The 25,318-nt window shown below is 46.5% G+C and overlaps 1 protein-coding gene across 1 annotated transcript in view; it reads right to left on the reverse strand.

Annotated features, from left to right (window-relative positions):
• Positions 1-25,318, reverse strand: part of CSMD2 (CUB and Sushi multiple domains 2) — a 645,501-nt gene that overhangs the window by 182,893 nt on the left and 437,290 nt on the right. The window contains exons 15-21 of the mRNA XM_090057063.1: positions 24,898-25,092; positions 20,471-20,609; positions 19,389-19,576; positions 17,513-17,701; positions 16,497-16,613; positions 6,094-6,309; positions 2,461-2,649 (exon numbers count right to left, since the gene is read on the reverse strand). Coding sequence (XP_089913189.1) covers positions 2,461-2,649; positions 6,094-6,309; positions 16,497-16,613; positions 17,513-17,701; positions 19,389-19,576; positions 20,471-20,609; positions 24,898-25,092 — 1,233 coding nt within the window. The remainder of the gene's footprint in view (positions 1-2,460; positions 2,650-6,093; positions 6,310-16,496; positions 16,614-17,512; positions 17,702-19,388; positions 19,577-20,470; positions 20,610-24,897; positions 25,093-25,318) is intronic.

Here is a 25,318-nt window from a genome sequence, read left to right on the forward strand (position 1 = left end):
TGCATCCCAATCTGAGCATGGGGTGACCTCACATGCCTGTGTGACTGTGCCAGACATGATCTAGCACACTGGGCTATGCCATCCAGCCCACAGAGCTCCCCACAGGTCCAGAAATTTGGCAGCAGGGGTGCAGCAATTAATGTTGAGACCACTTCTCTGTCACCTGTGGGCTGGATAACATGGCTCAGTGGGCTGGATCTGGTCTGGGGGCCAGAGGTTGAGCACCGCTGCCCTAGAACAATGTGCCTTGCCATCAGTATGCCTTCAAATCAGCCAAGACTCTTAGATAAAACTGACTAAGCAAATATTGATTCAGAGGCCAGCCTGCTTGTGAAACAGCTTCATCCTGCATGTTTAAGACTGCCCTTTCTCAAGGGCACTGGCTTCTTCACTCCCAATATCCACTTGCTTTGCTTTTGCTTATGAACAACTATGATCTTTTGTGCTCCTTTTGCATTACTGGCAGCAATGCCTCTGCATCACGTCTCTTGAAGTCAGCAGGGCCCAGCCATGCTCCAAAGGGAGCAAACAGCTTTGGAGAGGGCAGATGACACTGAGAGCAACAGATGAATGGCTGTGACTGTCATTTGTGTTCAGGAAATGTGTGCGCATTGTGACTAAACCACTGGGCAATTGCCGTGGAATAGCTAATGCTGTAGGTTCACACGCTAGCTTACCTTGCGGTAACCTGTTCACGGTGCCGTGCTCTGAGCCAGGGATGGGCACTCAAGGGGCTAAAGATCCACTGGTCTTCCCATGCATTAGCTTTGGGAAGCTGACTCCTCTTGGGCTATCCCAGTTTCCTATCACAAGGCTGAAGAGTTATGCTGGGCTTCTGTCTAGCCATCCTCCCCTCAACAAAAGCCTGTGAAGCACTTGAACTGTGCCCCACAAAAGGCTGGTCCATGGCATAAGCTCCTCTTTACTTCTAACACGCAAGGGCTCTGCAAGCTGACTCCGAGCAATGCTGATATTTCATTATAGCTAATACTCCTGGGGAAAGTGTGGTGGTATTTGCTCAGGTCTAACCACTCACCCGAATCCTCCTTCCTCCCCCTCGGGCATCACATATTTCAATGCTTATTTCTTTAAAAGGTCTTTGCAGGCACACTGAAACCACAGCTGAAATGTAGTGGGTGATTGAAGATGAGAGCCTAACATGCAGAGTGACACGAGCATATGCCAGCATCCAGGAACTAGCTGTCGCCCTATTACCAGAGCTCCCTGCAAACCACTAGACAATAAATTTGAGCCATTATTATAAAACCAACAAGTTAATTTAAAACCGAGTGCAGTGGGGAATTGGGTAAGTGGAAGCCATTATATCTGCTTCGTGCCGATGTCTGTGGGTCAAATTTAAAGCTGTGATAAGACTTTTTTTTTTTTTTTTTTTAATTTCAAGGCTCCTGATTACCTCTCCCTTCAACCTGATAATTATTCATGCCCAGAGTGGCTGCTTGTCATGGCAGGGGAAGTGACCTTGTGACCAAGTCATTAAACAGCCCTTGAAAGCAGAGTCAGCAAAATGGGATCTCCCAAGGAAATCACTACAGGTGGAGGCAATGGCCTTGCTCTCACATGAATGCCTTTTTGCCTTGGCCCTGATGGGTGAGCAACAGTCATGGATAAATGTGAAAAGCCCAGATTTACGAACTGGAAACAGCTGAGCAAACGGACCAAGCAGGGCTGCACGATACTAAGGGGCTCTCAAGCTGCATTTCATAGGTGGTCTCTGAAGCACTTTCTGATAGACCATGAAATGCTAGCCTGTAACTTGCTGCTTGCTTTGTGTCTTTCCCCTTGCCACATGGCATCCCCCGAAGTTCAGCAAACACTCCCAAACTTGACAAGTGTCACTTTTCTACATGAGCAATTGCCACAGAGGACCACAAAAGTAGGCAATGGCCCATGAGCAGGAAGCACAGGGAGGCAATGGGAATAAGCACGCTAGAAAACAGACCACAGGAGAAGGAGCCAGTGGCTGAATAGTAGCAAGTGGAGCCAAGCAAAGGAGTGGGGTGGCTGAGTTCAGCCAACAGCAAGGCATGGGTCAACAAAGGCAGTTTCCAAGACAGCATCCCAGTATGAAGATGAAGTTTGCACTGGTTGAGGATGCCAGGTTTGAAGCACCCCCCTTCATCTGTCTGTGCCACTTGTTTCCCTTGGGCTCTGTGGTTCAAAGGGAGGCTGGTTTGCAAATCCTAGAGGGAGAGTATTGTCGTCTATCGCATGACACCGAATTTTCCCTGCAGGGATGTGAGGTCCCCCACACCCTGTGAGTTGCTCACCCACTTGGGAGCAGTCTCCAGAGCGGTTGCTCATTCCAGCTCTTTATTTCCCTCCTGGCTCCACCCTGCTAGCACAAAGATGTGGCCCCGTGGGGACCCCGCACTTCCCCGCCCCATTAACGTTACAGTATAATAGATCAACCAAGCAAAATGAAAGCACATGACCACCTACCAACACACCTTGGCAGAGGCGAACTCCACACACGCCGTCTACCCCCCAGGCAGGTGATGCGCGAAACGCCCTCCAGTCTGTAGCCGGGGAAGCAGGAGAAGGTCAGCATGTCCCCCACGCCAAACTGCAGGCCCTTCCTGATGCTGTAGGCTGGGACCTCGGGCTCATCGCAAGGCTCCAGGTCATACTCTAGGGAGGGTCACAACGACAGGTTGTGTTACAGCATGGCTCATCAAATTCAGTTCTCTTGTCCCCCCAGGGTGTCGTAGAAGCCGGATGCAATGATTGTAACGTGGCTCGGGGATTTGTTTAAAGCCCTGGTGCAGCTCATCCTTTTGCAACATGGCCAGCGTGAGACCCAAATTCTGCTTCCACTGCTGCAACAACACGGGGTTTTGCCCTAAGGATGCTAGGAGAGGGCTGGAGCTGTCCTCTGGATCCAAGTCAGTTCAAAATGCATTGGGCCTGTTCACCACCAAGGGCAAAGAGATACCCACGGGGAGAAATCAGAACAGCAGCAATTTGCTCTCCCTTTGGGCTGGTGGAAAGGACATGAGAAGTCAGGACCCATCCCCTCACGTTCCTGAGGAGTGCAGCTTCTTCACACCACCTCTACTCTTCTTGACTGCTCATATCCCACATCACTGTCACATTCGTTATCCTGACATGATGCTGAGAAGTGCCTGACCAGCTGGAAAACCCCAATGCAATGCACCTCCAGCACCCAACTGACATGTTTCTCCCTGCAGAGCAGGAGGAGGGAGAGATCTCAGCCAAAGAAACCAAGGGCAACAATTGTCCATTCTGAAAAATGCCGGTGGGATTATTCCCTGCCTCCTCTGTTTAGGGTTGAGCTGTTCAAAATATCATCCCAAAAGACCCACGTGCAATAAACCACTTGATATATTCACAGTCTTTGCTTTGAAAGCATGAGAGTGGATTGAGCCCTGAATTGCTAATCCTTAAAGTGAGTGAGATGCAGCATCCTGGCTGACGGTCTCCGAGGGAAAGTCCGTCACAACTACAGCAGGTGGGAAAATGAACTCCCCTCACCGCAGAATGACTGGAAGGAATACATTGTTCACAGAGTTGTTCTGGTTTTTAAATTAAAAAAAAAAAATGAAAAGAAAGAAAGCCTGCAAGCCCACCCTCCAAAATGCAAACATTATTTGGTTTGTAACAACAAAAACCTAAAAATAGAGTCAATTCTGCTTTTCAGTTGTCAAAAAAACCCCAAACAAGAAGAAAATACTTTTTCCCCTACATCATCTTTTGAAAATATTAGCCAGGCACGATCATTTTCTTATACAAACCTTGTTTTGCCAAAAAAAGCCATTTTTCCTTTAAGTCGAATGGCACTGAACAGTCTTTGACTAGCTCTATTCAGCAGAGGGGATAAGCTGATTATACTTGAACTCTTGGTTCCTGAGGTCCCAGAGAAGGTGTCTGAAACCAAATACTTAGCCTACTAAAACCTTTCCCAGGAGCTTAAAAGAGTAATCTCTCTATCTAGGCTTCTGGCAATAGCTGTGTCTATCAGACGCGCATCAAACACTGTAGCATTAGTTGTCGTCACAATTGCTGTTACTTTTCCACCCCACGAGGCAGAATTTTGCTCATGTTAGCTCAAGACCTGGAAGGCACCTATAAAACGCACAGGAGAGCAGCAAGACAACGACGTGGCTTTGTTTTATCCATGGGCAACCACAACGAATGACTCGTAAGGATGCCCAGTCAACTGGGATTGTAGCTGCACAGTGTCGTGCTGTCCAAATGTGTGAATGGACAAATACAGCCATGTGAATGGACAAATAAATCTTTGATTCGAGAGGCAATTGAATGTGTGTTCAGGCTGTGAGCACAGAACATCCGACTGTGCTTTGTAATAAGAGCTCACACAAGCACAGAGGCTCTGTATGTGTCATCCCTTATTTTCCATGTGCAAATATATATTTGCATGGGCCTCGATCTGACTGCACCAAACCTCTTTTTGCACTCAAAGCCAAATTTGAAAATTGAGAAATTGGCCTTGAGAATCTAATATGCTGCCTTAGTAGATGGGCCTGAGCCTACAAGGAAGATGGCATGGTTGAGTGGGTCCCTACCTCTGACCTTGAACGGGATGAGTTTGCACCTGAACTCCAGAGACCTTCGTTTTATTCCCAGCTCAAGCAGTGATCTGGTTTGTGACCCTTGGCAAGTCACTTCAGCTCTCTCTGTATCTTTATTTCCTCCCTCTCCCTTGACCTGACTTTACTGCAAGCACTGTGTCTTGCTCATATATAGCCAAGTGCAATAGGGCAACAGGCTTAGGTTGGATCTGAAGGTGCTACTGTGATGCAAATATTACGGCAAATCCCTGGGCACCCACACAATCCACTAAGATCAAAGGGAGTTGATACACACAGCCGCAGGCTCTCTCGTATTAAATGCTGTACCTGTACATCCCTTAATACCCTCCAATGCTCCAGGTTGCTTGCTTTTATTACCAACTATCCTGTTGCAGCGGTTCAAGCAGAGAGACTCCAGAAAGAAAGGATCTTGCCAGTTCCCCAGTAATGCCATTAGGCTGATTTAAACCTAGCTGGAGCTTTGCAATGCATGCATTCTCTCTAGGATTTACTGAAGCCAGCTGCAGAGGCTGGGCTGCTGGATGAGCAGCTTGGTGAGCTGCCCTTGGCTTATATGCAGGGCATAGGACCAAGGCACAAGGAGTCAAGGGGACCAGGATGGCAGTGGCAATGACCAGTCCTGCTTTGCTCCTTGTCCAAAAAGTCCAGATTGCTTCGAGTCAATGTCCAAGGGATTCCATCTGCTACAGCTTCCTGGGTTGAGAAGGGGATTGCTGCACCTTGGTGGGGAATTTTTTTTGTGGATAAGGAGCAACGGTATTTGGAGCAACGAGGTTCTGGCAAACCCGCAGGAGGTGAGAGAGGAAGCAAGCCAGCCAGGCATCCCAGGAATAGAAGAGGAAAAAACACCACGCTAGTTGGGAAGGAACAACAAAGACCAAGGTAAAGGGATATCATTCCAGCAGATTCAGACCACTGGCTGAGCCTCTGGAAGGGTGGAGAACTATAATTACCCACATGAATTTTTTATGACTGCAAGGATCAAAAGACCAAGAAAAATTAAAATAAAACTTAAAAAAAACAAAAAACCCACACGCTTAAAATGCCAAATTGGAATGAAAGATAGGCAGACCGATCAAGTGAATTGGTCTTTTACAGCCTGATCATCTGTTTGATTTTGGCTTAGGTCACCTTGACCGGGAGGTGTCACCATCTGATACCCATTTAATGGCCAAGGAACAAAGTGAGTCAGTGGGTTCAACTAGTGGAGAAATGCTCCCAACGCAAAAAGCATGAGCACAGCTGGACCCTAAGCTGCTTCCCTCAATGGCAAGCATAGTGGGGGGGTAGTGCCCCTTGGACTGGAGGAACTATGTGGAAAAGAAAGCTTGCTTTTCAGTTCAGGGCTAGACATTTCAGTGGGGTATTTTAAGGGACTGATCACCAGTGATCTGACGTAGGCATCTCTTATCAGAACTATATAAATACATCTGGGAGGGAAGGCCCCAGAAAAACCCCAGCCCGCACCCCCAAAAGTAGACTTCTGCACACACCCCCTTACCTGAGAAGGTAATGTTGAATCCCTCATAGGACATGGAGAAGTCTGAGATGAAGCGGATCTGAGCAGAGAAGTTCCCAAAGAGCCCAGCGCTGAGTGGGGCCGGCAGGCGGGAACCAGTGAGCTGTTTCAGAGGCTGGGTGAAGCTGCCATTTTCGGTGATTAACAGGTAGTCGTGGCCATTCTCCAAGTGAAAGGTGTGAAAGGTGAAGAATACACCTGCAGCGTGAGGAGGGAAAATAAAAAACCAAACCAAACAGGGAAGCACCCCACTTAGCAGGCGGTCCATTTACAGGTCCACCACCACTGCACCAAATCAACAGGGTGGGCCTAGGTATTCGACTCCAGGACTTCAATGAACAGCAGCTTAACTGAGAAGAAAAAAGGGAAACTGAAAAGTCCAGGAGGTAGAGGAGATAAAGAGCAGGATAAGGGTACAGAGGATAGTGCCTGAGATCGAGAAGATGGATCAGGGTTTTCCATTCATGCCCCACTATCATGAAGGGCGTAAGGTACAATATACCCCTAACCATCAGAGCTCAGACATGGGTTGTCACTGAAGCCAAGGGCAATACATTTATATGGATAATCACAGGATCAAGAGTGAAAATGGAAAAGGATCACAAGGATAAGAGGAGGATCAAGTGTGTTAAAAGGGATCCAAACACAGGTACTTAAGGGCATCGCGCTGACCTCTTAACGCGTGGGAGTTAGGAAGGTGCATTCACTGGGAACAAGTTATCTCCCAAGTGCCAATGGTAGGAAGTGCTCTGAAGCAGCTAGTGCTGAGCAGTGATGGGGAGAGAGGATGGTGGACTAGATGAAGCTTGGTCTGATCTGCCACGGTAAATCCTGTGAGCAAGAAAGAGCTTGCATTTTTAGCCTGACAGCATTTTGCCAAAACCGTCATTAAAACCAATATTGCTAGCAATTACTACTATTAACAAGAAAAAATAATTAAAAGAATGAAACAATAATTGCATTAAAATCATTAAAGTATGATAAGAAAAAAAAAAAAGGATGAAAAGAAAGCTTTTTTCTCCTCTCCTGAAACTAGATTTCAATATTTTAAACAAGCTGGAAGGGTCCGACCTCACTTCATTTGTTATGGCTCTAGAAGCAGTGATGGATTACTTAAAACCTCACTCTCACCTACGCACTCATAAAATAGCAGCTATTTCTAACTTCCACAGAAGCTTCCAGCTGGGTGATTTCCACACTGGAATTCAAACACAATCAGACACCCTTGTTTTAAGCCAAAAGATCTGCTGCAGCAAAAAAATAAAAAAATAAAAAAATGGCAGCAGCAATTTGTGCAGAAAAAAGAAAACAAAAGAAAGCAGGATCCTGAATCATGGACCCTGCCATGCAGCCTTCAAATGAAGTGAAACTGCAACAATACCTAGGAGTGGAACGATCCCTTTGCATTTATAGGGTTACTTTCATCCAAAGCTTTTGATGCACTTTCCAAATATTAAGGGGCAGACTGCAACACCCTAACTCACTGACTTCTACTTTATCCTATTCACCACCCTACCAAAATCTTGCAGAGGAAGACACTATTCCAGGGGACAAGGAATATCACAATCTGGACCTATTATGGCCAGAGCGTAATGCCATTCTCTGTACAAGCAACACTCTGCGGCACTGCCGATTTAAAGTACAAGGAAACCAAGAAAAGTCAGCAACCTATGACATGTCAGACTGGATTATACCCTAGGTCAGGGGTGGACAAAATGCAGCATGGGGCCCCTAAAAAGTTTAGAAAATTAATATTTATGTGCCCCTGGCTGCCTATCATGTGGCCCTCGATGGCTTGCAAAAACTCAGTAAGTGGCCCTCTGCCCAAAATAATTGCCTGCCCCTGCCCTAGGTCCATCTACTCTCTGCAGTGCTCAGATCCTGTTGCTTCAATTTTGACAATTCTGAATACTCTCAGTATCCATGGAAGGAACCAATCCCTTTTTGATAGTTCATTGTTCACCTGTAAGTAGAATAAAAACACTTCAGTATCAGGAACAGAGGATGCATGGGACCGGTAAAGGGGATTTCACTGGTAAGTCACTCACTCGGCCGCAATGTGGGAGCTGGAACATCTCAGTTTTGTGCCAAGCCCTGCCACTTGGCCTCTTCTTCACTAAACCTTGGTGATCCTCAACTTCCCAAATGGAACCACTTGTGTGAGTAACTGCTCACCAACATGTGAATAAAGGGATCACACTTTCTCTGATAAGCATTAAAATCCCCTTGTAGGAAAAGGAAATATTGGCTCAGTCTGGGCAGAAAAATTTTAGTTATTTTTTTTCCCCATGAAGTCATTAAGATGACTGAAATGGCTAAATGGTTCCAAACTTTTATCTTTCCAACTGGTGCTATGACTAGTTGGAAACAGCTGTAACAGATTTCCGGTTGAAAATGAGATGGGGTGAAATGAATAAAAATGTTTGCATTTGATTTTCCCCTTTTTCGACCAGCTGTAGAATTAATTCACCATTTTGCAGAAAGCACGGCGTATCTAAGGCATGGGGGAGTGATAGGCTCATGAAATGCCACACCATACGTGAGCTGATAGTAGACTCCAGATTCCCTGGATTTATCGGCTCTACCGTCTGGGCCACACCTGCCCTCAGAGCAAGGAAATGGCCCCAGGAGTCCTACCTCTTCCTCTGCTTTCAAATTCACTCCTTCTGCCCTGGTTCATCTATAACAAGCAGAGCCAGTGAACAGCATTATCCCTATAGCTGAAAGGGCTGACTCTGAACTCGTTTTAAACGATTTGCAACTGTGACTAAACTTTTGCTCAGTTCAGGAAATTCACTGCAGCACAAAATGTCTTGATATGAAAGCAAGCCTCCTTTTTTTTACTTAATTGGGGGAAAATAAATCCCTTTGGTCTGCTTCAAGTCACCTGATTAAAAAGCAAGGGTCCTTCCTTTTTTAGCAGTTAAATATCTTTAAAAAATCATGTACGCATTAGTCCATAATATAAATGACTGTTTATGGGCCCATGAAAAAGGGTATTTTAACAGCCAAATTACTTCATTTTGGAAACTGGTATAGTGCTCATGGGCAGTAAGTAGAACAACATTTCATAAGGTCGGGGAGCAGATGACTTGTGAGATTGGTTTTTGTGATGCAGAACTTTTACCAAGAAGGTTGTTGGCTTGGAAAGGCGCACGGTCCAACAGACTGGGAGTCGGGACTCTTTGGTCCCTTTCCCAGCTCTGCCGCGGATTTGGAAATGGCTTCACTCCTGTGTGCCTCTGCTTTCCCACTTGCAAAGTGGCATAATACACAGTGCTCAAGGTCTACAGAAAAAGTCACCATAGAAGAGCCAGGCCCAGTGAGAACAACCAAACGCCTACACATGGCATCTGTCCTGCGGCCAGTTAGAGGACTTGTTTCCTTGTGCTGGTTCTGCAAGGTGGTCATTACTATCACGCTTGGACCCGAGTGAATACTTTTTTGGGAGTCTCAACATGGAGACCCAGAGAAAAAGGGGGACATAAGCATCAGACTGAAAGAAAGACCTTGGCATGACACTCTCCCCAGCTCCATCCACCGAGCAGGCTCCATGGCTGTGAGTTGTCAAAATGTGACAGTAGATTGTGTAGAGGTTTAAAAAATGGCTGCATGTGTTACTCTAATGGGGTCCAAATATACCCAGACCCTCAGCTAAACTACTTGACCTCACTTTTCTAAGGCGATCCAGTGTGTACATGTGGGAACGGTGACCCGTCCCAAATGCCATGCTCTCGTAGTGCCAAAATGAGTTGTCACTCAAGGTCAACCCTGCACAACTCCCCTCTCATCCCTTCCAGGAAACAGTTAACAATGAGGATCTTCAAATGTTTCTGGGCATCTCCTCATGAAGGTGAATGGATCAGTTCACACCTCTTTTGTTCCAGGATCTCTGCAGGGATTATACCGGGTTCAAAGGTCTGAAGTTAGAGACTGACTTTCTTTAAAAATGCAAGCTGAGAATAAGAATGCAGCTTCAAAAGACATGCCGGCAAGGCACAGGGGCATGTTTTATGTCCTCACCTACCTAGATCACAACTGGCCCACATAAATACGGTTTCTCCTTATCTAAGATAGCCCTGATTAGCAGGAAGCACAGCAGCGTATTGGATGCCCTTGGAGAAGCAAGGGCAAGGCTTTTAGAGGGAAGCTGCTGAGAACAATACTGAAGACAGCAAGAACAGCACCTGTTTTTGTAGGGCCTGAACATGACCTTAAGACTCAGTCACTTTTCATCAATGCTTGCATTTATGGCTGGTGCAACTGTTCGCTCAGGCACGAGCTGTAAAACGACACAGCATCCTGGTTTACACAAGCAGGTCTGTCAAGAGCAAATGTTTTATAATGCACGGCTGGGGGGAAATAGCATCACGTCATTCCACGGCAGAGTGGAAGAGCTAAGCTTGGATTTACTTAGGTATGGGGAATAGTGTTTCATTTCAAAGGAGACATTGTTATATTAAAAAACCCCTCGGTGATCAGATACAGTAAGATCCTTGATATTCAGATTAGAACGTATCAACCTTATGACAGACTGGAAGATCAAGGCTTTTTGCAGGAGACGTGAGCAGGAAGAATGAGACTGCGGGTAAGCCCCAGGCAATGCGCGGGCGAAAGCAGCCAGCGGACAGGAGGAGGAGGAAGGATCGATAAGTCAATTAAGAATTGCCCATCATAAATCTTTCATTAGAGTCAAAGCTAATCTAAGGGAGCATTTGAGAGGGAAGGCAAGGGTCTTGCTCTAAAGGACCTGGTGCAGGGTGGACAGGGACATGGGAAAGGGGTGCTTGGAGCAAGAAGAATAAAGAGCTGCTACATGAACAGCAAAGTTAAGAGCTTAGTGCTTGCAAGAGAGGGCAAACCCGCCGGAGAGTAGCACAAGCAGGATGTGGGCAAGCTGCCTGGGACTGTGCTGGAGCCCTGACCCAAGAGCAGCAGGTTGGGGTGGGGAATCCCAGTTTTGTTTCCATTAAACCTTCAGTCTCTCCACTGAGATGGCCAACATGGAGGATATATCATCCAGCTGAAATGCTAGCTGCTCAGCTGGGCACTTGCAGGTTAACTCTGCTCTGCTAAAGTCAATGGGAGTTTCACTGCTGACTTCATCAAGACTGGAAGCAAGCTGTAAGAAATTAAATTTCCAAGCTGCTCTCAATAACCCAGACCTTGGCCAAAAATGAGGATTCACCTCATACTGGAGGAAAAACAGAATGAAAACAAGAAAAGAAAGAGAAAAGGAAAGAACAGAACCAAGATAGAATAAAGCAAGTTGGGAAGACAAATGAGAGTGGGTGGGCAATGCTCACTCGCAAACCGGGAGAGAAATCAAGGCAATAAGCACAGCCAGGATCTTGAGATCAAAGTAGCTCCTGTTGCAACAGGAAGAGGTGTGCAAAAACATCGAGAAAGCCATTGGAAATGGAAGGATGGAGAGTCTGGGAATCAAAGTGTGGCAACATTAGGAACAAAATATCAGTCCTGGATTAGAAAGCTCAAGAGCAAAAGGAATGAGCTATGAAGCACAGAGAAAACCCACCTGCTTTGCATCTCAGAGGTTGAACCTGCCCAGGGACCCAATGCAAAGCTTCAGAAAATATAATGCATTGCACCCACCAGGGCCAATGAGCCTCGCATGGACTGGCAAAAGTAAGCTTTAACAGATTCACAACCCAATAGGTGGAGACTCCACCAGTTCCCAGTTGCCAGTGCCACCGGTCCAACAACAGGACAGTGAAAACTGTGTCAGGCCTGTTCCTGGAACTGAAGAGGAAGCTGGACTGAGATGCCCTGGCAGAGGTTAAAGCCTGAACCAGCAAGGTCTGGACAGAGATTCCTTGCAGCTCTGCCAGCGTCTCTCAGCACTGGGATCCCCCAGTGAATGCCCGGACTGAAATATTCTTGGGGGCTTTGTATGAGGACTCAGGACTGGAAGTTTGACTTGGTATTCCTGCATTGGTAGAGCTGTGTGTAGAAGGGGCCCCGAGCTAGAATAACCCAGTCCAGTCTCACCTCCATCCTTGGCAAAATCTTTGAGAAAATCATCAAGGCTCACATTTGTGAGAGCCCGGCAGGACAAATTATGCTGAGGGGAAACCAGCACGGGTTCGTGGCAGGTAGATCGTGCCTGACCAATCTAGTCTCTTTTTATGACCAGGTCACAAAACGCCTCGACGCAGGAGGAGGGGTGGATGTCGTATACTTGGACTTCAGGAAGGCCTTTGACACGGTATCCCACCCCATACTGGTGAACAAGTTAAGGGGCTGTGACTTGGATGACTGCACAGTCCGGTGGGTGGAGAATTGGCTGGAGGGTCGCACCCAGAGAGTTGTGGTGGATGGGTCGGTTTCGACCTGGAGGGGTGTGGGCAGTGGGGTCCCGCAGGGCTCGGTGCTTGGACCGATACTCTTTAATGTCTTCATCAGCGACTTGGACGAGGGGGTGAAATGTACTCTGTCCAAGTTTGCAGATGACACTAAGCTATGGGGCGAAGTGGACACGCCGGAGGGCAGGGAGCAGCTGCAAGCAGACCTGGACAGGTTAGACAAGTGGGCAGAAAACAACAGAATGCAGTTCAACAAGGAGAAATGCAAAGTGCTGCATCTAGGGAGGAAAAATGTCCAGCACACCTACAGCCTAGGAAATGACCTGCTGGGTGGCACGGAAGTGGAAAGGGATCTTGGAGTCCTAGTAGACTCCAAGATGAACATGAGTCGGCAGTGTGATGAAACCATCAGAAAAGCCAATGGCACTTTATCGTGCATCAGCAGATGCATGACAAATAAGTCCAAGGAGGTGATACTTCCCCTCTATCGGGCGCTGGTCAGACCGCAGCTGGAGTACTGCGTGCAATTCTGGGCGCCGCACTTCAAGAAGGATGCGGATAACCTGGAGAGGGTCCAGAGAAGGGCCACTCGTATGGTTAAGGGCCTGCAGGCCAAGCCCTATGAGGAGAGATTAGAGAAACTGGACCTTTTCAGCCTCCGCAAGAGAAGGTTGAGAGGCGACCTGGTGGCTGCCTATAAGTTCGTCAGGGGGGCACAGAAGGGAATTGGTGAGTATTTATTCACCAAGGCGCCCCCGGGGGTTACAAGAAATAATGGCCACAAGCTGGAGGAGAGCAGATTTAGATTAGATATTAGGAGGAACTTCTTCACAGTTTGAGTGGCCAAGCTCTGGAACGGGCTCCCAAGGGAGGTGGTGCTCTCCCCTACCCTGGGGGTATTCAAGAGAAGGTTGGATGTGTATCTAGCTGGGGTAATGTAGGCCCAGCACTCTTTCCTGCTTATGCAGGGGGTCGGACTCGATGATCTATTGAGGTCCCTTCCGACCCTAGCATCTATGAATCTATGAATCTATGAATAACCCAGGGCACTCTGAGGCGCACGAGCACGTACACAAGAGCTCCAAAGGCAAACTGACCCCACACCTCTTGTCAGTACACCGCAGTGACTAGTCTTCTGCCTTTAATGAGCACCAAAGTCTCACCACAATTTGAAATGAAGGGGAGCTCAGAGAGGAACATGTTACAATGCACAAAATCCTGCAGGACAGACGCACCTCCCCTGAGGCTGCAAGGAGGCAACGGGGCAAAATTTGGTCTGGCTCCTGTAATCCTCCTCTGTTCCCACCAGGCCACATTCATCCCATCTCCATCTCTGTTGCTCGCTCCTGACATTGGTTTGCTGTATTGCTCCTTACACGAAGTAGGAGAGAGGTTACTGAACAAGGCTGGCGGATCTTGTAACGCGTTCGCCTGTGATTTAATGCAGCTGGGACCAGTCTGATGCAGATCATTAACAAGGCAGAAAGCTCAGCTTCAATACAATCAGAACACATCTACAACACATTGTAGTCCGGTGCCTGGCTACATCTCATCTCCTTTCGGAAAGCATTAGATAAAAGGCGATCTTTGTACGTGCCCCTCTTTCATTATCCTGCTAAATAAACAGAGCTCCTCTGAACTCCAGGAACAAGGGAGAAGAGGACTTTTTGACATGACAGTTGGCTTGGTGCCAACTTATTTTAATTGCACGATGTCCTCTGTTTAACTGCTCTTTTCCCGGGGCACTCTTAATTGGGTTTTGCATTCTCCTGCGAGCCTGGCTGCATCGCTTGAGCCCGTCTCACCCGGGATGCAGCAGAAATATCGAAAGGGTGACTCGGCAGAGCAGAGGAATCGAGAACCAAACTGCTGAGTCACACCGCGGGCAACCGGTGACACCTGGATATGCAGACGGACGCTTGAACAAGGAGAGAGAGTCCAATGCACGCTAGCATGTTCTTCCAGTTGGCTGGTGATAATTACAAAGGGAAGATCCTAGCCGAGGACGAGACAATGGGGGAAAATAAACTTAGATTCTTACTAACATGAACAGTGGCTTCCCGCTAGCCTACAGACCCTTTTTATGCCAGGATTGATGTCCTTTCAATTTTCCTGCAATGGTGGGAAGTCTGATGTAGGCAAAGTGCTCAAGGGTAGTAGGATTTTAAGTACCATGGGTGGATTTTCAGGAGACCAGATGGCTGTATTTTCTGATACGCAGCAAAACATTTTCCTAAGAGCCCAACTCCAGTAAGGGACCAGCTTTTCGAAAGATCTCAGCCACATCATCAATGGAGCTGAGCTCTGGGGACAACCTGCCATCACGCCTTCTTACCTTGGATAAAGAGCTAGCAGCCACCTGCATTTGTGAACTGGTTGTAGCAGCAATGGGACACTTTTGGAGAAGAAAAAAGGCAGACAGACTAGCATCCATACAGCTCCACTGCTCGCAAACGTGGAAGCTCCCCATATGTGGTTAAAAGACATTCCTTTGATGTTAGGGAAAAATAAAGTGCACGCACCATCTAAATTGTATTTTATAAGAGGGTATCAATTCTCTGTGTTGTGCATCAGCTTAGCAACAGGATAATATGTCTCATCAGAAGTGCTGAATCCATGGCAGAGTGGATTAATGAAGAGTGGATTGCCTCTACTCAACAAAATACTTTTCTCAGCATGTGAAAGTTCCCTTAATGCACTTGTGCTTTTCACTGACAAGTTTATATGCTTTCATAAAAACGGGCATCACAAAATTGGCAGATGATAACTCCTATCGTATTGCTATGTGGTATAACTAAAAAGACAGGGTTATATGAGAAAGCATAAAACTGTATACGGAATATAAACTGGTCAAGATGAACCTTAGGCAGGTAGGGACAGGCTTAGGAAGAAATCTTCCCCGGATGGCAATGAATTCTTTAATGGCCTGTTACGGAGTTTCTTGCAATTCTTCTGAAACACTTGGGACTGGCCAGATCCAGTCTAGCAGTTCACATGTTCTTAATTAGAGGGTCTCTCTGATCTACAAAACTGGGGAAGGCGCAGGGAGCTGATTTGCTGCATCTCAGATTCATGCAACAGGAGAACGATACTTAATGCACCGTTGTGAAGCACTTGGATTCTTACAGGCGAAAGTGCCATGTGCACACACGTGACATACTGTTGCTATTATGGCAACAGCAGTCCTGGCAGGCTTGATTTTCTTTGGTCATTTGCCATCAGCCGTTAACGTACAAAAAGCAAGAAACAGAAGCAAAGCGAAGACTTAATGCTCCATTTCAGGTGCCTGTAAACCTTATGTCGCTCCCTGACCCTGTGGAGTGGGGGATGTCTGACATAATCTGATTGCTCGTGACACAATCTCAGGAAGTCAACCTGAGAGTGGGGGGGCAGCTGCTTGTACAGTGGTACTGGGAATCAAGGGGTAGAGAGATTGGTTCCTGGCTGCCACGGCAGTAAGAGGAAAAAGATTGAATAATATCCATAAGGGAATGGCTGAATGCGAAGCAGTCTGAGTCAAAATCATGGTCATGCTTGGTCTTCCTCCAGTGCATTTCCTCTGAAGACCTCAAGATGCTTTCAAAAAAGGTGGCTATACTTTTTGCTCTGTTTTTTTACAGGTGGCTACACTGGGGCACAGGGGAGTAGACTGATTAGCCCAAGTTCATGCAGGACCCAGGAGTCCTAGCTCCCAGTCCCCTTTTGTAAGCATCAGACATCACTGCTGCCTCACAGACACAGTGGCATATCAGTAGTTGCTGAGCAAGTGCCTTTGTAAGGATGTGGAAGTGGAACTATCCTTGCTGTCTTCACCGAGACGGGACCAAGCAGGAAAGCTCAGCAGAGGAGCTGGACCCTCCGCAATTCAGATAGGGTTGCATATAGCATTCAGGCAGTTTGTGAAACCAGTATCCAATGCAAAAAATGAGTGGCACGTGGTGGTATTTGTGGGATACCCTGCTCTCTGTTGCAAGCCAACTTTTACGTGGGGCACCATCTTTTTCACTGCCCTACAGAGCATCTCCCTCACCCCCCTCCTTCCCCAATTTAAAACTGTCTCACCTTTCCCATGAGAAGTCTCTATGGTCCAAGTGCAGTTCAAGTTATTTGGGTAGAAATCAGGGAAACCTGGAGATAAGATGGTGCCACTGGAGCCACGAATGTAACCTCCACAGAGAGCTGTAAAAATCAAGAGCAAAATAATAAAATAAAATAGCCCCCCCGGCTCGAACTCCCTGGATTAACCGGGAGGAAGGAGAGATATTACACAAGGCTTTGCTGGGGAATTGGAGGCAATGCAGGGTCTAATGAAAACTGGCCTTTGCATTCTATGCTTTCCCATAATAAAAGAGCATGGGGGGCAGCTGGATGAAACCCCAACTGAAAACAGTTCGGATGTTTAAAGCAAGCAACTCTCAAAGCAGCACACAGACAGCTGATAGCACTTCAGAGGAGCTACATAGCCTGCCTAGTTTTATGACCAATGGCCAAGTCACGCAGACTGAGCTCACTCAGAGACTGAACCATATTACAGATGAGGCACATAGAAAAGGCAGTATGGGAAAGGATGCCTTCTGTTCTCTCACTTTTGGGGTTCAGTGGAGACCTATTACCTCCAGGGCTATAAACTGGACACCTTTGATGCATCCCAAATTCAACCAACTACTTTCTACAGCTGGAGGGCTATTCGTCCCTGGTAAAAGCCGACACACCTTCATCCCATAGAAAGTTCCTGTTTATGAAACCAGAAAGAAGGTACCCAGAATAGGGGCTGTTAAAAAGCCAACCATCACTGCTCCAGGGACCTCCAGTAATCATGGTAAAAACCTGCGCTGTGAAAAAGGAACGCCACCGGGTTGTAATCGCTGCCTTGGATACCTGCGGGACCTGCCGCGATATCCTCGAGTGAGAGCAGGAGGCACTGCAGTGTGGCAGTCGCTGCAGAGCTTCTGTGCACCAAAATCATCCTGCCTTGCCTTGGGTATTAGCCATGAGATTCAAGTCAGCCCGGGATGTGGTGCTGATCGCTCATTGCCCTTGCTTCCTCTCCTGCAGATATTCTCCTCTCAAACACTTACCCTCGCAGCTGGGTAGAGGCCTGCTCCACTGGAAGTTTGGCTCACACTCCAGGGCTTCGTTGTCGCTCAGCGTGTACCCCGAGTCACAGCTGAATGTCACCAGTGCTCCAACATAGAAATCATTCCCATGGCGTTGTCCGTTCACAGGAATCCCAGGGTCCAAGCAATGGTCGGACTGGAGCTTCACAGCTGCGGCAAACAAACCATCAGACTTCCAGCAGGGACAACCAGCCCCATAAATCATGTGCCAGCTGCTCAGGGAGGCAAGCATTCATCGGGAACTTTTACATAGCTCTCATATCACCTAAGAAATACAGGTAAGACCTGGGCTGGCTCTGGTTACATTCACCAGCTCCGGCTCAGCCATGGATTGGGAAGCACAAGGACATCAATCTTCAGCCCATGAAGTGGGGAGGTTTGGTGTCGCAGGGCAATTCAGGAGTATCAATGAAAGGGCTGTGCTGTATGCAAGACACCAAGGATGGGAGGAATCGCTTGGAAGAGGGCAGGGGGCTGCCAAGATATAGCCCACAGGGCTCTGGCAGATGCTGCCTTAGGACTGAAGATTACCCAGAGAAATCCCACGGCTGCATTGGAGAAGACCTGAGTTTTGGAACAGAAACTGTGGAAACTCCTTGGAAATTTTCAAGAGCAGATTAGACAGACACTTGGCTGGGATCATTTAGCCAGGGATGATTGTGCCTAAAGCAGGGGGCTGGACTATGACCTTGCGAGGTCCTTTCCACCTGACTTCCCTATGGTCCTATGATCCCTCTCACACCTTTGATTTAAACGGAAAGCGGGATTCTCTGTTAACTTTGTTCTATTGTGGTGCTTGCATCTACTTTGGTATGTCCAATTAACCTGTTGAAAGGGGAGGGCGTTGAACAGTTCACTGATGGAGGTGGTGAGTGAAAAAATTCACAGGCATCATGCTGGTATTATTTATTCAAGGCTGTTAGGTCCCAGATGGACAGGAAAATTGCATTTATTTTTTGTTGTTGCATTTTTGTCTCTGAATTCAATTTGCCTGCATGGGTACGGGATTCATAGAAAAATGTAATTATTTACACTGAAAACTACTGATATGTCACACAAATCACAGAACCATAGTAAAACAGATCTGAAAGGGACTTCAGGAGGTCACAGCGACTCCAACCTCCTGCTCAAAGCAAGATCACATCTGTCTAAATCATTCCAGACAAGGATTTTTGGAGCCTGTTGTTAAAGACTTCCAACGTGTCCCTAGGTAACCCATTCCAGTGAAGAAAGACGGCTGGTTAGAAAGACTCCCAAAGAAGCAATGGCAAATGACCGACTTGTATAGATAGCATCTGAAAACAGAGCATGCCTGTAAGATCAATGATTTCACTCAATTGATGGGTACAGAAATACAACTGCGCTGGACACGTTAACTCAGTCAAGGAACAGCCATCACCTAATAATCACAATGCTTAACAAACATGATTTCCTCCCTATAAAACAAGCCTCAGAGGCCCCATTGGACTATTTTATTGACTGCAGAGGTGCCATTGCAACATTAGCCGTTGTGAGAATCTCCATTTATCCTATCTCCCAGTCTATGGCTCTGCTGATTTTATCCCATCACCTTGGGAACAATGGAAGGAGGAAGTCAGATCCGCTTCTTCTAAAATAATTCTATTCTGCAGACATTTCTGGTTGTTAAGGAAAAAAAAATCAATAATTATGATCATAACATAGAGGCTGTTATTGGCTCATAATAGTTCCAAGGCCTCAAAACACTTGACAGTAATAGTGTTAACTGCATGGCCAAGGGGAAAAGAATTGCCAATGGGCCTTTGACTGAATCCTTTGTGCTGCTGGAGAGGGCATAATTATTGGAGGCTGCACTTACTTTCATATCGGATCTGAAAGCCGATGTCAGAGTGGCTTTTGTCGGTGGTGAAAAGGAGGTAGAGGTAGTTGCTTGTGCTAATGAGGAACTGGGGCACTTGAGTTCCATCATAGACACCTATCAATGGGGAAGAGTACGACCTGCCGTCTCGCACCTCCAGGGTGTCGTAGTTCACTTCGGTCTTAAACCTGCCACGGACATAAGAATATATCAGTGAAAAACACAACAACTTTTAAAATCTTTCTGTTACGTTTCTGAAGAAGGCTGTAATTACAAGCAGGCAGCTAATACACTGGACTGCGAATATTTAGGTCTGTTCTCAGTTCTATCAGAGGCCTGACCTGTGACCTCCTTATTCTGATTTCACCTTGCTTTAGGTCACGTAGGCAATCTGTAGGTTAGAACAGAGAACTGGATTTGGGTTCAAGTCCCTGGAAATTGTCCACAAGCGGTATCATATTTTTCCTCTCATTTTTATCTTAGTGAAAGGCGATCTGAGTGCAGTATTGGAAGACCGGAGCCCAAGAGTGCGAATAAGACTGAATCCATCTGCAGATTGAACTGTTGTGAGAATTAGTTGAAGGAGGATCAACTGAGAAAAAAGTTAAAAATTCCACTTAAAAACAAGTTATACACACACACACACACACAGATATACATCTATATCTATAGATATCTGTATCTATATCTATAGATATAGCCATCTATATATCTATCTTTATCTATCTATCTACAGGTATATATAGATAGATATAGATAGGTACTTCTTGATCTTTATATGAATTGAAACAAAAGCAGAAAATAAACTGCAATTTTCAGGCAGCTCAACAGCTGGTTAAATAAACAGAGGGAAATATCGTACCATGCATTGCTTCTATTTTTTATTCTGGTTTGTTATATGAATGTTGGAAAAAAAATGACTGGCTGTAGCACAAAGCTGTAAGTGCATGCCATTATTTAGTCCTGCGTATAAGCCCTGATATAGCAGCCATTGAGGCTGGTGAAAATCCGTCCAGTGACTTTGGACCCATATAAAATATTGATTGAAAGGAAACGATATTATTTTTATCCGCAATGACCACCTGTCAAATGTAATTTTGATGGGATATCCTGGTTGAGCCTCTATGACCCACACGCAGTTCAGAGAGTCCTTGTAGAAACCAGGCCAGCCCGGGGACAGGATCATTCCACTTGGAGAAGTCAGGTGCCCACCGCACGGAGCTAGGAAAGGATGACACGGAAATCAGGTGGAAGGTATCAGAAAACAGACAGGCACTTTCAATTTAAATTGAGGGGAAAAAATGGCAAAAGCGTCAATTTGCCCATTAACGCAACACAGGGGACTGCAAGGAATGCCTGTTTCACTCAGGTGCTATTGATTCTTTTATTAAAAATAATTAAAAAGCAGATGAAGTCATGCAAACCAGGAAGAAACTGCTACATCCAATGAATATTAGAAATGCAGCAAATAACTCCTGAATCTACAGGAGAGCCAACAACTCTGTGTCTGCTGCATCCTAGCGGGGACTTCATGGTCTGCCTAAGCAAGAGAATATATGAGTCTACCTGGAACCCAGAGCCACAAACAACCACAGGACTATGGTATCTCTTTAAGGCTGCTGGCCTTGCCCTGTTGTCCCTCAGTGGAGCTCTGGGAGGTACCGAAGAACTAAAGCAGTGGAGGAAAATGCACTATTGATCACTCCTGGACACAGACTATTTGCTGGGGAAAATCCTAACTGGCTGGAATGCATTCTCCCATAAGCAACTAAATAGGTTAGAAAATGCATCTAATCCAGGGGTGGGCAAAATGTAGCCCACGGGCTAGATGCAGCCCACCAGGCCATTCTGTCCAGCCCACGGGGCCCCTAAAAAATTTAGTAAATTAATATTTATCTGCCCCTGGCTGCCTGTCATGCGGCCCTCAATGGCTTGTCAAAACTCAGTAAGCGGCCCTCCGCCTGAAATAATTGCCCACCCCTGGCTAATCCGGTGTGTTTCTGAGTATCCTTGGGGGGATTTGGTGGTGGCTTACAAATATATCAGGAGAGAGCATCAGGGGCTAAGTGAACACACTCCTTGCTGGGGTGATTTGACCCCAGCAGTCTTTCCTGGACCGAGCAGCAAGGCTGGACCCACTGATCTCAGAAGGTCCCTTCTAGCCCTAAACGACTGTGGATACTTTGCTTGGTGTTTCACTGGTATAATTAGACATCTTAGCACCTCAAGTCCCATTCAGCTAATGGAGGCATTGGTATCTAGACTGGCACATCAGTACGTAGACCCGCAGTGTTTGTACTTTATTTTCACAGTAAGTTTAGGGCTTGTGAAAGCCCGTATGCTGCGAGCCTGAAGTCTTCTGCTTAATTTCGTTGCTCCTGAATGCCTCCTAATTCCAGTCTCCATTTCTGCCCTGCCCGGTTCAATCTCTATCAAGAAACAGCGCCCACTGCGGCATTAGCCCCGAGCTATTCAGGCTCTCTCGAGCCCCTCCTTCGTTTTCCAGCTTGCCAACTTTGCAAGCAGAGATGCTCTTTTTCAGATATGTGTTTCTTGCCCATTAATTTTTCAAACTTTAAACAGTATTTTTTAATACAGATACTTTTCCTTTATTTTTTAAAGGGCTAATTATAATTTGCTTTTAATGGAACATATACTAGAGGGTGAGTCAAAGGCAAGCTGCAAAGATCACAGATAAAGGAACACAAGTTAATGGCATGGGGTTATCAAAGCTTCCAAAGATAAAAGCCAATACAAAGATTACTTTATTTATTTCTCTCCACCAGCTGGAAAAAATGCAAAGTTTAAAGGTTCAAGCTTATGAAGGGAACTGAAATCTTGAACCGATCCCCAAATTACTTCATTTGTCAGCTGTCTGCAAAAATACAATAATACAAAAAACCCAACCCTGTCTCATCCTGAACAATAATCATTCAGGACAGCAAGTACCCTCTTCTCTCTTTAATGGGAAAGACAATAAAGTGGACTATGTATTTTTTGCCGATTGGCATTAAAATGTGGATGGGCAATTACTGAAATTATTTCTCAGTACTACCGGATCTGTAATTCAAACGCCTGTAAATATCATTCTGGCATCTTTTCTCTGAGAACAGAGGGGAAAAGAGGCCTTTTAATTCCTAACGATCTCTTTTCATTTCACTTCTCTTTTCCACACTAGAAACTTTAAAGCACTAGGAGCTGCTTTGAAATCCACGTCAGTCTTTATTTCTACCTCCTTTTTTACTTTATTTTTGGGTGCAATCACCGACATATTGGCATGGAGCTGTGAACCGCAAAAATATGCAACTCCAGGGCCCTTTTATAAAAGTCTGATGCACTACATTGTCAAAGATACACGGAAGACTCACACGTATGACTGAATTTCTGTAGCAAGCAATTCATTGCTCTTTTTACTGCAGAGAGCTGGACCTTTTACTTTCTTGTATTATTTAAAGAATACATATGAGTGTTGCTCTAAAAAGTCAGGGCTGGAAAAGAAGAGATTCTCCACACTTTCCTTCTTTTTTTTCTTCTTTTCTTTGCATCCCATGAGAAGACTGGTAACAAAGAACCTTTTGTGATAAGCAGATCAAAGCTTTTTCATTACTGTTATTATTCGACAAACACCTGCTTGCCGTATATGAGATAATAAAAATCCATCATTCATTTAAAAAAAAGAAGCAAAATTAATTAAATTAATTATTCAATGATAACTGGGTTGTTCCTGAATGTTAAGCATGTGGCACGTAGAGATGAGATCCCAGAGCTAAATATACCATATGCACACCTGTAAAGGTAGGGTTAGAACAGAGGTGAGCAGCTATTTCAGGTGGAGGGCCGCTTACTGAGTTTTGGCAAGTCATTGAGGGCCACATGACAGGCAGCCCAGGGCAGATTAATATTAATTTTCTAAACTTTTTAGGGGCCCCGCGGGCTGGACAGAATGGCCTGGTGGGCCGCATCTGACCTGCGGGCCGCATTTTGCCCACCCCTGGGTTAGAAGGCCAATCTTTCACGGCTCTAAACAGCTTAGATCTTGACCCTGCAAGACACCAAGGGTCTTCCCTTAGGATCCAGTGCTGCAAATAATTTTGCATGGATTTGACTTCCACACAGTAAGGCATCCCGGTGTATTAACAAGCTGAGCATGTCATTAAACTTGCTTTGCAGGACTGGGACCCAGTATCTTCTTCATTCTGCCTAGGATGCAGACATGAAAAGATGGCAGCCCTCTCTCCCCACCCTTACCCCTTTCATTTGCAGACACAAAATACATGTAGTTGTGTATTTAGGGTCTGATCCTGCAATTTGCTAAGTGCCGAAATTTTCTAAGCAGTAGGCCTGTGTGAAGCGGCTAGTATTCGCTTCAGATTTGGCTGATTCAGGGGACAGTGATCTGATTCGGTGATTCAAATCACTGTCCCGAATCCATTCAGCCGAATCTGATTTGGAGATTTGGCTGCTGCCCAATCTCTGAATTGCCCAACTTCTGAATCAGCCAGGCAAATCCCCTGCCCCTCTCCCAGCCTGGCAATAGCTGCCCCACCTGCCCCAGCTACTGGCACTTTAAAAAAAAAAAAAGTCCCAGCTCAGTGGGTGCTGCTGGATGGGGGATGATCCCTGCTGGCCACCACTGCCCCAAGCTCTATGCTGGGCTGTGTGTGAGCCCCCCGACACCCCCCTCGTTCCCCCATCCCCCACATGGCTGCCCTGCTCACTGTGGCTTTGGCCCTTTAAGAAAAAAAAAACCTGAGAAAAACCCCAGACTCACCATTCCTGCCTGGTGGGGCAACCCGAAGCCCCTAGGCTGCTGCAGGAGTGGTGAGTCTTAGGGTTTTTCTTAGTTTTCTTTTTTTCTTAAAGGGCCAGAGCTGGGGCGGGCAGGGAAGCCATGAGGGTGGCTGGGGAAGTGGCATGGAGCAGTGGGGGGCAGCGGGGATCACCCCAATATGGCAGCACCTGGTGAGTGGAGCTTTTTTTTAAAGCACCGGGAGCTTAGGTGGGCAGGAATTGGAGGGGCTGGGGGGGCTGGCAGCAGATGGGGCTGGCAGGGGTCCCTCCATAGACCCTCCCCTGCCCCCTACTTACCAGCTCTGAGTGCAGTGCCAGCTCCCTGCGGCAGCCACTGGGGACTGCCTGAATCACTGACACTCTCCGAATCTTTTCCGGAGATTTGGAGAACTTTGAATCGATTCAGACCTTTTAACTGGGTCCCCTGATTCGATTTGGATTTGGAGATTCGGCCACCAAATCGAATCAGCACCCAAAGCTTCGCACCTCCTAGTGATCAGAGAGTACACAGTACTCCAGGTGAGGTCTTACCTGGCCCTTGCATGATGGTAATTAATATTCTCCTATCTCTGCTTTGCTGAATCAGGGCTTGAGTACTGTTATTAGTACTAGCTATGAGCCCTGATTTTTTCAGTAGCTTCTCCCTGGAGCCAGGCCTCCTCAGCCCTGGTCAGCCCTTTAACACAGGGTTGGGGGCAGGGAGAAAACCCTGGCATACCTTCACATCTCAGCACCGCATTGTTCCAAACCACATTTCCTTCCTTCAAGATGCAGGTGATGGTTTCTGACCCGTGTGTCCGTATGAAGCCTTCGTCACACAGGAAGGAGACAGAGCTGCCCAGCTGAAGGCTGTCACCGAATCTCTTTCCATTGACCGGCACTCCAGGGTCAGGGCATTCATTGTGCCTGAAAGCTGGAAGATGCAAGAAGATGGATGGTGAGCAGCACATTTCTCCCTTCGCTGCTCTAGCCCATGGAGAAAAAGGCTGGTCACATGGAAACCAAAGAGCTAAACATCACTTTGGCTGAAAACAGGTCCCATTTATGCCAGGATAAACCCTTCTATCTGGAGACAAAGTGCGATCATATAGACATTTGTGTCCATTGTCCCAGAATAAATCCAGAAAAAAATTCTGGTT

Source organism: Crocodylus siamensis, chromosome 7, assembly GCF_052110815.1.
Source record: "Crocodylus siamensis isolate JL-2025a chromosome 7, ASM5211081v1, whole genome shotgun sequence".
NCBI classification, from domain to species: domain Eukaryota; kingdom Metazoa; phylum Chordata; order Crocodylia; family Crocodylidae; genus Crocodylus; species Crocodylus siamensis.